Source organism: Vulpes lagopus, chromosome 10 (genome assembly GCF_018345385.1).
Source record: "Vulpes lagopus strain Blue_001 chromosome 10, ASM1834538v1, whole genome shotgun sequence".
Lineage (NCBI taxonomy): Eukaryota > Metazoa > Chordata > Mammalia > Carnivora > Canidae > Vulpes > Vulpes lagopus.
In genome coordinates, this window is record NC_054833.1 from 13,690,151 (window position 1) to 13,706,822 (window position 16,672).

The 16,672-nt window shown below is 44.6% G+C and overlaps 1 protein-coding gene across 8 annotated transcripts in view; it reads right to left on the reverse strand.

The window, feature by feature from the left end:
* PHACTR1 (phosphatase and actin regulator 1) overlaps positions 1-16,672 on the reverse strand; it is a 560,913-nt gene that overhangs the window by 251,517 nt on the left and 292,724 nt on the right. Inside the window, exon 1 of one of the 8 annotated variants that reach the window (XM_041770865.1) lies at positions 5,100-5,626. The exons of the other annotated variants lie outside the window; for them this stretch is intronic. Within the exon in view, the coding sequence (XP_041626799.1) occupies positions 5,100-5,346 (247 nt within the window). The 5' untranslated portion in view covers positions 5,347-5,626. Of the gene's footprint in view, positions 1-5,099; positions 5,627-16,672 lie in introns of those variants that run through there. 8 annotated transcript variants of the gene reach the window in all.

Sequence of the window (16,672 nt, forward strand, 5' to 3'; positions counted from 1 at the left end):
AAGAGAGAGAGAGAGGGAGAGACAGAGAGAGAACACAAGCAGAGTTGCAGGCAGAGGGAAAGGGGAAGCAGGCTCCTCACTGAGCAGGGAGCCCAACGTGGGGCTTGATCCCAGGACCCTGGGATCATGACCTGAGCTGAAGGCAGAGGCTTAACCGACTCAGCCACCCAGGCACCCCACCATTAAAGCTTTAAAACGACTACAACAACAATAATAACAAAATACTGTTGACTTGTGCAATGCTGAAGGGGCTCTCCTGCAGTCTCACCTTCACTTGCCTTATTAAAAATGTAGGTTTGCCCCATTAAATAGAGAGTAGAAATGGGTGGTTTCACTTTGGACCCAATTCAAGGAAGAGGCCAAGCAGCACAGGAGAACAGGAGGAAAAACCCAAGACACAACTGGACTCGGTAGTAATAATACAAATGATGATAATCACAGCTAGCATTTCTCGAACACCTTCTCTTGCTGGGCACCACACTACACGCTTTGTACCAATTATCTCATTTAATCCACACAATTCCATACAGAAGTTACTACTGTCGTATTCTGCAGTCACTCAGCTAGTGAGTGGAGTAGCCAGTAACCAGTCTTAGACTGCTACTGGGAACTACTTCCTTCATGAAGGAACAGGGTCTGTTAGCCCTGACACCACGAGGTGGTTGGGGCATGAAGGACTGCTCACATAATCATGATGCACCTCAATCTTCTCTTCTGCAAAATGAAGGATTTGACCCACAGAAACCCAAAAGGCGTTCTCTTCCAAAAGGCTGTCTTGCAGAATGAACCCTGTAGCCATTAACGGGAAGTACTATGACAAATTATTGTCACTCTAAAAGTTCGTATTAGAATTCACGAGAAAACACGGTATTTGCAATCCCTCAGACGAAATTTGGAAACGTGTCTAGTGAGTCAATGGATTCGGGAATGTCTGTATGAATATTTGAATAGAAATTATACTTAGTAAAACGAAGGCCACCTTGAAATATTGATTAATCACACGTGAAACGCATTGAGTAGCAGCTGTGATCAATAGATCTTCTTTCTAAATCTATCATTTGATTACTGGTAAAGTATGCCTTTAAACTGCAAGTTACTGAAATTTGCTTTTAAATCTGTTTAAAATATTTCTAAAGTGTTTAAAATGTTAAAATGTCTTGTTTCTATTAAATTTACTTGAAAAGACATCCTAGGAATGATTAATGATGTTGTAATTCCTGTGATAATCCTTCACTCTTAATAGACTTAAAAGGAATTCAAATGAGAATAGAAAATATGTGTAAAATTATATTCCAGAAATCCCTTGCCTTCTGGGATAGATTCCTCCCTGAAGTTGATCTTTTACTTGTAAACTAAATCATATTCTGTATTGACTAACCAATGTAAGTCCTGTGATGATTTAGCCATATTTCTTGTGGCCATACAATGTACATTACTTCTGATTCACTTGGCTAAAAGTTTTTCTCTCTCTGTTCCTCCCCAGTTCCAGCTTCTCTGTCAGGTAGATAAGGCAGATAAAAGAAATTTAAGTGAGGGACGCCTGGGTGGCTCAGTGGTTGAGCATCTGCCGTTGGTCCAGGGCGTGATCCTGGAGTTCTGAGATCGAGTCCCACATCGGGCTCCCTGCATGGAGCCTGCTTCTCCCTCTGCCTGGGTCTCTGCCTCTCTCTGTGTGTCTCTCATGAATAAGCAAACAAAAAATCTTTAAAACAAAATTTAAGTGTACTAAAAAATTCTGTAATTCCTTCTAATTCCATATCCCAATAAACCTGGTCTATTAAGATGGTACCTCGGTGGCTCAATGGTTGAGTGTCTGCCTTTGGCTCAGGTCGTAATCCTGGGGTCCATGGATCGAGTCCCACATCAGGCCCCTTGCAGTAAGTCTGCTTCTCTCCCTCTGCCTATGTCTCTCTCTGCATCTCTCATGAATAAATAAAATCTTAAAAAAAAATAAAAAGACTGCACCTGTCTATCACACATGCATACACACACCATAGCACCTAACTTTCTACATTCAGTGTGGGTGACACTTTAAGAAAAAAAAAAAAAACAGTTTGATGGCATAGTAGAGAGCACCTTGATTTCAAAGATAGGGGTCTGAATCTTTATTCTACCCTGTATGTGCTCTGTGTATTTGGCCATTAGCACCAAAATGCTATGGAAGCTTGTTTCTTTATCTGAAAATGGCTTCAGTATTGTAACCGAAACACCAAAAATGAAAGAAGCAAACCTATCTTTGAGCATTAATGGTGAATTGTATTCTCCAACTTTTTCAAAACAGATGATTACTTGAAGTAAGGTCAGCAAAGCATCTTTAATACTAGCTAGTGGATACCAGGAACTTTTTTTTTTTTTTTTTTGACACTCTTACGTGAAATGGCAATTCCTAAAATGTAATTTCACCTTTAATAAATGTTCAACTAGCTAGGAATACTTTTTTCCTTTTAAAGTGTGTTCTCTATTAGCCAAATACTTTTAGTTATGGGTTTCCTTTAAACTGCAAGTTACTAAAATTTGCTTTTAAATCTGTTTAAAATAACTGCTATCTTTATATATAAAGAAATTGAGAGAGAGAGAGAGAGTGGGCAAGGCCTCTGTAAAATTCTGCTAATGTAAAATCTCAAATGAAGGCTTTCCAGCTGGACCAAAATTTTCCTTGGTTGCCACTAAATGGCCTCTTCAGTGCTGAGTGAGAAACCAGACACATTTATGGTGCTGAACACAAAGCAAGAAGCCTCCTCCTCTATGGAGCCCTACCAAATCTGCCTGCGTGCCTACAATCTTCACTACACATTTCCTTCCAAGTCGCTGGCTCTCCTGGCATACAGAAAAGAGAAGTCAAATTGAAAATAGCGTCCGGAGAACTTATCTAACAGAACATTCACTCCTGACAAACCATCAGGCAAGGTTAATCTTTGCAGGAAAGGAAATTTGAACTTCCTTTCCTTTGACGGTACAGCTTTGGGCTCTGGCAGTAAAAGTAGAAGGGTTAAACACTTGACCTCATTCTATTTTACAGACTAAAGGGAGCGCACCGCACACGAGGAAGGCAGGATTAGCAGTGTGGGCACCACCGTACAAGGTCTCCCCTGAATTAAATCCTTTAGTCGTATCAGAAGACAGGCCAACATCCATGGGTAGCTCCTTAAGACATTCCAGAGCATCTGGGACCATAGAGATGATGCATGTTACAAGCAGAGATCTGTGCTATAGGCTAAAATACATGCCTGCCGCTGCTGACCGTGTACACTGACACATTTACCCATGACAGTGTGTATAACTACGTATGTAACCACAATCTTGAGTGCAGAAATAGACCTTTCCCTACTGGAGCAACATTTACAAGTCTTAATTTAAATAAATCCCCAAGGTTGTGGAAGCAGCCAATTTGGGGGAGCAATTCGGTCAACAGAGTGATTCATTAATAAATATTGTAGGGACGCCTGGGTGGCTCAGTTGGTAAAGGTCTGCCTTCCGCTCAGGTCATGATCTCAGGGTCCTGGGAGAGAGTCTCACCTTGGGCTCCCTGCTCAGTGGGGAGCCTGCTTCCCCCTCTCCTGCCCTGTCCTCTGTCAAATAAATATCTTAACAATTTTAGCCCACATCCCATGCTCTATTACAGTATATGGTAAAAGCCTGGCTTTGCATCATTCTGTTCATCCATTTATATTCCAGAAGTGTCATCAGTTTATACAGTAACCAAAGAACCCAACACATGCCGAGTAGCGTGCGCTTCTCATAAAAGGATGTCCTCCCCCTCATGGAGCAGGAGCAGCACTGGTGTGCTCAACTGTGGCTCCAGTTTTCCTCCTGGATGCCTAGTGTCATCCTCCCTAGCCTCTCTTACAGTTTAATCAAAGAAAAGTATAATTACGCGGGCAGGACTCTAATTTTGCAAAGACATTAGCCAAGCCACAGTCACTTCATTACTCTGCACTTCAGAGGCAGACAGTGAGTGGAGGGATCCTAAGCAAGATCTGTTCTTCCAAAGGGAACAAGCTCAACCCGCCTGGTTGGTAGGAAAGGCCGCCTGCCCGAGCAGGTGTGAGTGTCAGCCAGGCCAGGAGCAGGTGAGTGTCAGCCAGGCCAGGAGCAGGTGAGTGCTGGAGCCAGGAGCTTCCGGCTGGCCGGGAGCTGATGCTTTCTCTGCAAAATCTGCTGCCTGAAACTTTTCTGCGACCTTCAGTGGCCCTCGCGAGTGGGCTGTGGGAGCTGCTTCGGAGTCGCGCGGAGGCTCCGGCGAAATGCACCGGCGCCTCCACATCTGCAGAGGCTTCAGCCTGGACCGCGCCGAGCGGTCCCTCCTCGGTCTTGGCTCCTTGAGCCCAGAGTGGCCGGCAGCCCGGCGCCCTGTCACCACCTCCCTTCAGATCCGATCTGGGGTCGGGGTGGAGGGGGGAGCTCCGGGGTTCACACACGCCCAGGCTCACCTGGGAGAAGCCGCTGCAAGCCCCTCCCCCACCTCCCACATTTGGGCCCATTAGGCACCATTCCAGGAGGGGCAGCAGCTGCGTGCGCTCCCCCGCTTCCCCCCGCCCCCCCTCCCCCCATAAAAAATCACAGCCATGTTTTACTCCAAACAGACATCATTCACCAACTCCACAAGTCTCCGGGGCGCCGGGGCCGAGGCCGAACCGCCTCCCCAAAGTGCACCCACCGGAGCCGCACATCTGTAACGCAGCCCAGCAGAGCCCTATCCTAATGCAAGGATGCGAGGGAGAAGAGCTAAGAAGCCCGGAAAGCTAGGCGAGCAGGTGTCACCAGCTTTCTAAGGCGAGTGATGCTACCCCCCTGACAGCCACCCATCACCCCCAAACCCCACCTTCGCGGGAGAAAATCCCAGAGCTTCCCATTTAACTGTTGCAAACCCCTCCCTGGAAGGAGCAAAGACATCCATGCATCCACCCATGCATCCACCCATGCATCCATCCATGCATCCATCCATCGGTGTCTGTGCTCGGCTGCGGTCCGGCTCGGGTCAGGGCAGCGCTCCGCCAAGCGCTCCGCAGTTCTCCAGGCAGACACGCCGGCTGCGCCCCCAAACTGGGCCCCGGCCCCCCCCAGCGCTCGCCGCCGCCCCGTCGGGCCCCGGCACTCACCGTCCCGGGCGTCCTCCCCCCGGCTGCAGTTGCTGCAAATGTGTTTGATCTCCTTGCCTAGTTGACAATGGATCACAAAGGACACGTTGTTGTTGGGGGCGGGCTCCTTCAGGGGCTTCATCTTCAGCAAATAAAAAGCTTTCTTTCTGGGTCTCCGGGCGCTCGCGGCTGGCACCGCGCCCTCCCTGCAGCGCGGCGAGCGGGGCGCGAACCTCCCCGGCTCCGCGGCGCGCGTGGGCTCGGCCATCCGGCCCCGGCGCCCCCGCCCCCTCCCCGCCGCGGCCCCCGGGCGCCCCGGCCCCCTGCACCCGCGCCCCTACGGCATCGCGACCGCCGCCGAGAGGGGCTCGACCTCGCCGCCGAGCCAGCCGGAGCCCCGCGGCCGCAGGAGGGATCCGGGAGGCGCCCCGGGTCCCACCTGGGACGCGGCCTCGCGGGCACCGCCTCCCGCGGGCAGCCCCACCCTCCGCAGATCCCAGCACCGGCGACTTGCACCCTCACTCTCCCGAGCTCCGGGGCGCGATGCCAGCCTCCCCCTCCTCCCCCTTTCCTTCCAGCCGCCCTCTGCCAAACGAAAGCAGGATGTGCCACACCGAAGGCGGCTGCTGCGCTCCAGCCCTGCTGGTGCCCGCGCCTCCCTGGGGGCCAGAGCCCAGGACCCTCCTCTGGGGGGGGTCCTGCCCACACCCCTGGACTTTTCCCTGCACCTGGCAACCTGTTAGGACACAACTGATCTTGTCACCCTCTGTAGAAACTCCCCCACCTTCAGGGAGGAGAAGGAGGGGGGGGGGGGGCTTCCTCCACCGGTGTCCTTAAAACTTAAGAAGAACAAGGAACAGAGAGAAAAGGCTGCTTTTATCAATCCTCAGGAACAACAACTTGCGGCTCCGGGACCCCAGCTAAGGTGGCTGAAGGTTCCCCAGCTGTCTGAACCCGGTGGCTAAGGCTCAGCCAGGCGAATGACATCTACTGAGATCTCCAAAGACAGAGCAGTGCCTTAAGTAAGGGAGACCCAGGGCTCCATGGTAATAACAGCTACAGGCTGAACCCTTGTTGTTGTTGTTGTTGTTGTTGTTGTGCACTTAAAAAAAAAAATAAGTCACACTCTATTACAGTAGTCTGGGCTCAGATATTGCGAATCCTACATCACCTTTCAGAGAACTAAGGCTTGGAGAAGCCTCAAATCTTAACCACCGTGGGTGCTTATTTAAAAAAATAGGGGTGTGTGTGGGGGAACCAAAGCACTGGGATTCTGGTTTAGTGGGTAAGTGTAGGGCCGGGAATCTGTAGCGTTAACAAGCTCCCTTGGGGTGATCTTGATGCAAAGCATAAGTGGTGAAAACAGGTGCTTACAGCCAGGGGTGTATAAATCCGGCCTCTGTCTTCCCACCACACCTCATTCCTTATGAGCCATGGCCTTTCTCTTTTTTGTCCTAGCCCACTAAAATAGTGTCACAGGATGCACTATCACTGCTATTGTTTCTAGGAACTTCCCTAAAGTTAATGTCATAATACCCTGTGACTGATTCTTCCATGAAGTGCAAGTCACTGCTTGTCTCTCCTCCAACGGGGCAAACTGCACGTAGGGTTCCCCTCCCAGGTAAAAGTGTCAGCACCCCCCTGGGGATATTAAATTACTGTGTTATAGTAAGCTTCTGATCATTGCAATTGTACTGCCCCATCATAGATACCACTTCTCAACTGCAAAATATTCTGACGAAATCAGCACATTCAGTTTTTTCTTCATTGAGTGGTTAGGGGCCTCAAGTGTCCAGTGCCCTTTAATGACACCAGTCTCTCCTGGTGTCCATTGGGCCTTTAGGGACCCCCCCCCCTCACCTAGGTTACCAGCCAAACCAGCCGCAGGCAAATCTCACTTGTATCTTCTCATGTCAGATTCATGTCACTCGGTCCCTGGCTAAGCCTAATAACTGTTGGCCTTCATGTCATCATAATGGTGGTATCTTGCTTTATAAGGCTTATCTTATAGCAGAGGCCCCGTTTCTTATGCTGGTGGAGTATATGATAGAATTTACCACACTGTGGTATAGGAAAACATTCATTACCCTCTTTTTCAAATGCTCAGATCCCTCTCCCAAACCATTTCACTTAACTACCTCCTGGAAGAAAGAAGAAAAGAAAAAAAAGACAAGAAAAGGAAAGAAAAGAAAAGAAAAGAAAAGAAAAAAGAAAAGAAAAGACACATCTCTTCTTAAATGGCTTTTTAAAATTGCACGCCTTTCCCACCTATGCTGCATGCCTCACAGGTCAGAAGAGGAGACCTGCATAAACCCCATAGGGTCCTAAGCCCATTGCAATCTTTTATGCACTCACTGAACACTAAACCAGACCTACAGGCTCTGGGGGCCTCTATTTTAATTGGCCAAGCAGCGTAGCACAGAGACACAACCACCAGCTTGGGCTCAAATATTAAAGGCGATGCCCCGCAGCTATGGGGGCTCTTTATTCAAATTAAAAAGACTAAGGTAGACCTCTGAGTGCTATTCCTTTCGTTGGTGATCCATCTCCTTAAACTGCTTTTCTCGAGTTTGCAGCTTCTAACTGGCCACCTGTGGCTGTTTATACTTAAATTGATTAAAATTAAATAAAATTAAATCTCAGTCCCCTGGTTGTACCAGCCACCAGTCACATGCCCCATAGTCACATGTACCCAGTGGCTACTGTATTAGTGCACAGGGCGGAACATTTCCATCATCCCTAAAAGTTCTGTTAGACCATGCTGGTCTTAGAGGACGTCGGGATTTTAGCATCTCAGGCGGAGCTGGGAAGCTGAGAAGCCCTATCTACATTGAATGCTACTTCAGCAAAGCCTTCCTCTGATACCCATTACTATAAAGTCCCTATAGCTCCCAAGGCCACAAGATACCTTATATGGAGTCTGGGTTTGTGTCATCCCAGAAGACACACCTGTTAATTATGATCCTTGCAATTATGGCCCAGCGTTATTGTGGCTATGAATGATCATCTCCCTGCGTGGATAATGAAAGAAACCTGTCATCTGAGAGCATTCTCGAGAAAAAGCTTTTTTTGTGGGATTTTTTAATTTGAAAAGGAAGGAGGGGGGCAGCCCAGTGGCTCAGCGGTTTAACACCACCTTCAGCCCAGGGTGTGATCCTGGAGATCCAGGATCGAGTCCCAGGTCAGGCTCCCTGCATGGAGCCTGCTTCTCCCTCTGCCTGTGTCTCTGCCTCTCTCTCTCTCTCTCTCTCTCCCTCTCTCTGTGTGTGTGTGTGTCTCTCATGAATAAATAAATAAAATATTTTAAAAAAAGACAAGGAAGGAGGGAAACATTGAAAGGAAAGACAGTGCAGAACATTATGCCACCTAAAACAGAGGTTCTCGACACAGGGCCCATGGAGCTTGCTTGGGATTCTTACTCAGATGATCCAAGTGGGAAAAACTCTCCTGCGGTCCCTCTCAGCATCACTTATCTACATGGCAATCTTGGTCCCATCTCTTCTTTAGGATACACTTAACTTGTAGATCCTCTCCTTGAAACTTCTTTGGGACCCTAAGACCTCTACTCATAAAGTACAATTGCACAAAACAGCTAATCCTGATCACCTGGGAGCTTGGGGGGACATGCAGCCTCTCAAGCTCTACTCCAGAACCTGCATATTAGCAAGACTTCCAGGTGATCTGGAGGCACAGTAAGGTTTGAGAAGCATCCCAGGGGCATCGGCCCCAAAATACTATTAATTGCCTACCGGTGGAATACACTTACATCCTGTAAATAACAGGACCCCTGATCTCACAGAGCTTAAAATTTAATAGGAGAGAAGATGCACTCAATGAAAGACCTATAAGAACAAGAGGACTGGGGCGCCCAGATGGCTCAGTCAATTAAGTGGCTAACTCTTGATTTCAGCTCCAGTCATGACCTCAAGATCGTGTGATCGAGCCTCGAGTCAGGGCTCTGCACTCAGTGGGAAGTCTGCTTGAGATTCTCTTTCTTCTTCTGACCCTCTACTCTCTCTCTCTCTTTCTCTCTCTCTCTCTCAATAAATAAACAAATAAATAAATAAATAAAATATTTTAGAAAGAGAAACAGAACCCACCCAGCTGAAACGTGCAAATTTATATAGCTCAGAGCAGCCAGGAAGAAATAGGCATTTAATATCTGAGTGGGAGCCATGTGAAAAGGGAATTCTGCAGAATAATGTGGAAAAGATGGAGCAGGTGAAGCAAGACTTCCCTGGGAAAGTCAGCTTGAGGTATTGGGGGGTAGAGGGGTGGTGGCAGAGGTGGTGGCCGCGTGGAGAACCTGCAAGGTCACAGGCTAAGTGGAATTCATGGTAATGGGGTAGGTAGGTGGGGATCTATGATGATTCTTAGCCCGACAGGAGTGTTATACCCAGAAAGGCAGCATGTGAAAATTGGGCTTTCTACAAGATATCACCATTATGATGACATGAAGGTAACTATAAACCTTAAAATTCCCCAAGGTCAAATGTGAGAAACTGAGTGTGATCAACTTGGAGCTCAGATTTTGTTGTGCTTTCTGCTTGTCTCTGGCCAACCTCCTTTTAAAGCTCAACAGTTATTAGGCTTAACGGAAATTAAAATCAAAGAATAGAAATTTGTAAATACAAAGTGCTTTAACTCTTATGAGAAAGATAGACTAGAAATACAAAATATTAATGTCAAAAGAAGGCAAAGCAGTGGAACCATTCAAAGAGACATGAGCTTAAGTAAATATCACTACACATATTTGATGCACAGAAAGATTAAATTTTGTTCTTCCTCACCATTTTTTCTCTTCAATTTATACTCAAGCGACCCATTACATTCCCTCCCCCGCCCATCTTTTTTTTTATATTTATTTTTATGTAATCTCTATACCCAACATGAGGCTTGAACTTACAACTCCAAGATCAAAAGTCTTATGCTCTACCGACTAAGCCAGCTAGGGAACTGTCTGCTTTCTTTTCCTAGCATCCCTGAAGCAAATTGAATGGTGGCCCTCCAAAAGGTATATATCCATGTCAAATCCCTGGAATACGTGAATATGTCTTTATTTGGAAAAAGGTTCTTTACAGATATAATGAGGTTAAGACTTTTTTTTTTTAAGAGAGGGAGCATGTGGGGGATCCCTGGGTGGCTCAGTGGTTTAGCCTTTGGCCCAGGGTGTGATCCTGGAGACCCAGGATCGAGTCCCACATCACCACATCAGGCTCCCTGCATGGAGCCTGCTCCTCCCTCTGCCTGTGTCTCTGCTGTCTCTTTCTATGTCTCTCATGAATAAATAAATAAATAATTATTTTTTTTTTTAAAAAAAGAGCATGTGTGTTCAAGTTGGGGGTGGGCAGAGAAGAGAGGGAGAGAGAATCTTAAACAGGCTCCACACTCAGTGCAGAACCCAACACAGGGTTCCATCTCACAGCCCTGAGATCAGGACCTGAGCTGAAATCAAGAGTCAGACACTTAATCAACAGAGCCACCCAGGTGCCCTGGAAGTTAAGGATCTTGTAATGAAAAGATCATCCTGGATCCCTGAATCCAATGACAAGTGTCCTCATGAAAGACACACCGAAGAGAGACACACAGTGACAAGGAGACACAGGTAGGAGAGGAAAAGGCAATGTAAAAACTGAGGTCAGAGCCTGGAGTGGGGTAGCCACAAGAAATGCCATAGTCACTAGAAGCTAGATGAAGGCAAGGAATGGAATCTCCCAAAGAACTTCGGGGGGGGGGGGGGTCATGGCCCAGCCCATACCTTAAAGTTGGACTTATAGTCCCCAGAACCGTGGGAGGATAAGGATCTGTTGTTTTAAGCCACCAACTTTGTGGTAATTTGTGACAGCAGCCATAGAAAATCCACTCTCTAAATATTAGCAGTATATTTCTAATTTCAGAAACATAGCCATTTTGTTCTAAGTTTGATCTAAATGTGTCCCATGTTAAAACCAGAACCATAAGCTCATCTACAAAATACAAACTTGAGAACAGTGTTAAAAATGACTTCTAAGCGGTTACGACATAGAACTGCGCTCCACTACTGCCACTCCTGTGTGTGTGTGTGTGTGTGTGTGTGTGTGTGTGTATGTGCATGTGTGTTCCTGTGTTTGCAGATGCTGGGATGGAAGTATGGAATGGAATGGAAGTAGACTTTCATTAAGAAGGGAATACAGCTTCCAGGCTTTTTTATATTTAGTATAATGCATTTGTATGCTGAGCAAGGAGACAGAAGCAGAGCTGGCTGTGGGAGGCCAGTGAAAATTCTTCAGACAACACAGTGACGTTTAGTAGAGCTCCTACCAGCCCCGTGCACTGGTACAGCTGTAGGCATCACTATGGCTGGCATCTGTTCTAATAGGTTGAGTATCCTTTCTGACACTTGAAAATCTAGTTATTAAGATTTTGAATGTCACTCCCATAAACATTAGTAAGCAGCTGCATGACTGGCAAACTTTTATTCTCCTAAAAGATGAGTTTCTCCCATCATGTTCTTGAAAATGTGTTTAGGAGCCTATTGCAAAATTTCTTCTGGCCTTAGCTTTTCCCTTATTATTTGTTTCTTAAGATTTTATTTATTTATTCGTGAGAGACGCAGAGAGAGAGGCAGAGATATAGGCAGAGGGAGAGCAGGCTCCTCATGGGGAGCCTGATGTGGGTGGGACTCGATCCCGGGATTCCAGAATCACATCCTGAGCCGAAGAAAAGCACTTAACAACTGAGCAACTCAGGCGTCCCTCTCTTATTATTTCTTAACCTAACCTGGCAGGTTTTTGGTATAAGAACCAGAGAGCAGTCGGTGGACAGTTGCTTTGAAGAAACAATTTCATGTGTCTGTTTTTAGAACTTGAATTCTTAAAAATATAGTTGAGACATCTAAATGGTGTGAGTAGTTTTGTGTGTGTGTTTGTGGGATTTTTGTTTTGTCTTAGCTAAGGGTTTGCTTTTTTCTTCTTCTTCTTCTTCTAAAACTGAATAGAGAGCAATTTTCCTTCTAGGCTTATGGTAATTATGCTTACTAAGGGGTTGTTCTGTGCAAATTGTTCTACAAACACTTAGCAGATAGCAACCCGATGAGAAAGGAAGATTGGAAGCATTTAGACAAAACAGGTGGCGAAAGAGGTGATTTGAAGGACAACTGTCAGGCATGTACTCCTATAGCTTGATGGCAGTGTCATCCAGAAATGTTTCTTTCTCTTTTTTTTGCATTGCCATGGATGGGAAGAGGGCTGAAGTGGTCTAGTTCTCAACTCCAAAGAAGAAGAACTTTGCCATGAGATTAGAATGACTCTAATCTTTGTGGCTGGGATGGAAAGAGCAGTCTGGTAGGGCATTTTCTGCATGGTCTTGTTGGGTCAAGCATCTTTACAGTCTATATTGCTGATACCCAAGGAAGGCTCTCAGTCTACATTTTAAAATTTGGGATCAGGTATTTCTGTTCATGTCCACGGGAAGACAGAGGATACAATAAGTAGAGGTTGGGAAATTTTTTTTTTTAAAGATTTTATTTATTTGAGAGAGAAAATGCATGAGTTGGGTGGAGAGGGGTGGAGGGATAAACAGACTCTTTGTTGAGCAGGGAGCCTGACTCCAGGCTGGATTCCAGGACAATGAGATCATGACTTAAGCCGAAGGCAGATGCTTAACCTACTGAGGCACCCCAAGAATTGTTAAAGATTAGTAACTAAGAAGTCTGATGTTCCAAAGTAGTCCATTTCTTTACATTTTGTTCTAAATCATAAATCCCATATTAAATGAGATTTATAGCCGTATAAACACAACCTTATGTTTCTTCTTAGAAACAGGTTGATTTTGGTGATTTAGACACTTCAGGATATTTATCTTATAGAAGCACCTGAACACAGAGATGACGTTAAGTGTGTTTATATTGCAATAAAGTAAAAAAAAAAAAGTCCACTGATAAAGAAACGGTTGCATAAATTACAGTATATTTAAAGCATGATGCCACTAAAAATAATGAGTTCTATCTTAACAAATTGGTTTGGAAGGATTTCCACACTGTATTGTTAATGAGAACTGACTCATTTTTGTAAGACAGATATTGTGGGTGGGCATTCGTATTATTCTCCATATATTTCTGACTCGCTATCTTCAGGCACATGATAGGATTGCAATTTATACATCTAACTCCCCTTGAGGGTAACGGATAGAACCAGGTGGCCAATTGTAACCTATGAGTGATGAGCTGAAGTTCAAGATAGCAGCTGCTTTCTTTTGTGTTCTGAAGTGAGCAGAACCTACCTGCCAACCCACAAGGCCATGCAGTACGAGAAATGAACTTGTGCTGTTCTGAGCTGGAGATTAATCTAACCTATGAAGATTAATACAATAATGACAAATGTGTATGAGGGACGTTTTCGTGTATGTATTTGAATATTATCTATCCCTTTATTTAGCTATCACGCCAACACCATAAAATGGAACTATTATTTCCATCTTATGCTTCAGGAAACAGAAGCTGGGTAAGATTAAATAAATTTCCCAGGTTACACAATTAGCACTTTGCCAGTTAAAAATCAGAGCCAAAATATGTTAAACTGCAAAGCATACTTTTCCTTTTCCAACCATCCCACTGACACGCAGAGAGCTGCTAGATGGTTTTCCTTCAGAGGACCCTCAGCACTATTTTGGGACAGAAACATATGGCATCATGCAACACAACCCAGAAGGGTTATCCAGATACAGGCATGGGACACAGAAACCTTGCCTGCCATTTCGAGCGGCGCTGCCGGGGGTAAAAAGAACAGGGGCAAAAATAGGATGCGCAGGTTCTTACCTTTCATCTATATTGGCAGATTTCTGCCATTAAGTCTTGAAACAGACTGTGGTTGATACTCATGGATGTTATCCTTTTAGGGCTGGGTTTCTATATCCTTGGTGTGGTGAGCCCCTCAGGGCTGTCTGACAAAAGCTCACATCAGCTAATGATAATTGGCCCTTAGGACCGAATCACAATTGTGTTTGTACAGAGCAGGTGCAGGAACAAGGTAATAGGATAATGTGACATTGGCGAGAAATGCAAATTGGCCCTCCCATCCCCCCTTTTTTTTTCCAAGTGTGAGAACTTTAGCTATTCAAGAAACATAATTGTGGTATGAGTAGCTGTGAGTAGCCAGCAATAGGGAGATCGTAAGTGGGAATTGCAGGTGTATAAATGTATGACATGCAAATTATTTCTACCACGGAAGGTAAGATGGGTCTAATTCACTGAGGAGAACATTATAATATGCTCTACGACTTGTGAAGTGAATGATCAAAGGCATATATCTGCTTCTAACAAGCCAAGTTTTTCTCTTCTTCCCAACACGCCAGGATGCTGTGATCCAGTGAGCTTCCAAAACTGTTTGTGTGTGTGTGTTTTACACTAGAGAAGCTTTGCTAAAGAGGAATTGTATTTATTTTTATACATTGTATGTCGGTAGGATTTTCTTCTGTGATGCATATTATTTCTGCATAAGTTATTATAACAACAGATTGTAGCCATGTTATATGAGAAAAGAATGTTATTTACAGGACTGGAAGGGCACATTAAAAGGCTAAGAAGAGTCTCAAGAGAGATCATATAGAATGTTCTATTGGAATTTAAGAGTAGAATTGTAGATACACTTGTATACAGAGATAAACATAGGTTCTAAAAACCCATTCAGGGTCACAACGATAAGTCTGCAGGGAAAAAGTCCATTGTGCGGGTAGGCAGGCTGGGACACATCACTTGGTGAGGCTCCAGAGTGATGGCGAAACTCTGCTGGGCTTTTTACTAATAAATATACGAAATGTTTTTATTTATATACTTATTTATAACACGTATTTATGCAATAACAAATAGATATTGTGTATTAAAATTAAATGGTACATAATATTGTATATTTTGCATATGTTTTCTATTTTTAAGTAAAAAAAAAAAGTCTCATGTAATCCTCACAACAATTCCATGATTTGAGATGTTCCAACCACCATCTGACAAAGAAGGATCCAAGGAGACGAGAGAAGCTGCACAAAGCTGTATCATGTGAACAAGGCAGAGTCCAGATCTGCAAGGAATGCAAGCCATTCACCATTCAGACACAGTCCCTTTCCACCGTATCACACTGCTGTCCAGAAATGTGCCCACAGGAAAGAAGCTATAGTGAAGGTAAAAATATCTTTCTAAGCCAGCTCAGGAAGAAATTCCTAGAGGGCTTCTTAAAGATGAAGGGCAAGCCTGTTATATTCATTAGGATCTGCCTATAGACACTGGAAGTCAATCTACTTTTCCATTTTATGGATTAAAAAAAAGTACCCAAACAAACATTCTTTCATTCGCAAATTCTGTCATTTGTTTTTAAAAACATGGTAAAACATGCCCTTTTTCTTTCTTGCAACACAGAAGGTAAAAAAAAAAAAAGATTTATTAAATCCTTGACAAAAAATTACCTGCTCTTATGGGGATAAGTGGCTCTAAGGCAAACTCCACTCTGAGCACAGAGACCCACACAGGCTCGATCTCACAACCCTGAGATCATGACCTGAGCCGAAATCAAGTCTGACACTTAACCCATTGAGCCACCCAGGTGCCCAAAGATCCTCTGCTTTCAAGAAAATAGCCATGTATCCCAAGTCTAGTGTCCCCCAGATCTGTCAATTCCCTTAAGGCGAAGAAGCCTTTCATGCCTCTAAATCCGAATCTCAACTTTACTTTAAAAATAAAACATTACTGTTTTGCTTCCACGAGAGAGATGCAGACACTGCTCCACAGCCTAAACCTGATGGTTCCAAAGTTAAAAGTTCTCAGACATGCTGAAGGCATTATTAGTGTGTATGAATTATAAACATTACTCATAAAGCTTTCCTGCTCATATGTCCACAAGCCCACACAGGGAATGTCTGTATATTAGGATCTGCTCATTTTTCCTAAATGGTGCATATTAAGTCAACTGTGAGGTGTTCAGAACACTTTCTACACAGTTTGGGAACTATTACCCATCATTATATTCACATAGAGTGAACTCCCAACGCAGGCATTGGCAAAACTAAGCTTAGTTTCTGACAGTCACACCGGATCAGCAAACAACTGACACTGTGTCAATCTTCGGGATAGTTTGAAACAGAGACAGGCTTTGTTTCTGTAACTGGGCTTTGAAATATGAAGGCATCATAGAAGACACAATAAATCACAGGATTGTAATGCAAGCGTTCTGCTTACATTTTCCCTTGGGTTTTGTTAAACATGTAACTAATGAGAGATACAGATATGTCCATGAGTAATAGGGGAATAAAAAGAGAACTGAGCTATTTGCTATGAATAAATATTTACAGCCAAGGATGAGAATGAGCAGAAATGTATAAAATGCTTTGTAGTGTATGCTGGCATTTTTGCCAAGTCTGGAAAGAAACTGGGTGGCTGAGCGAACATAGCGGGCATTTTAGCCTTTATCTCTGACACTGTGTGGTTTGCTCAAAGAGATGAGCAATGAGCTGCTGTGTTGTCCAACGTGACCTTAGCTCAAATTTGTGTAAAATAGGAACAAGATTGGTAACCCAGGAAGTAAAGGGCCCATTCCATGCAAATAGATAGTTCAGGATGTTAATTATAAATA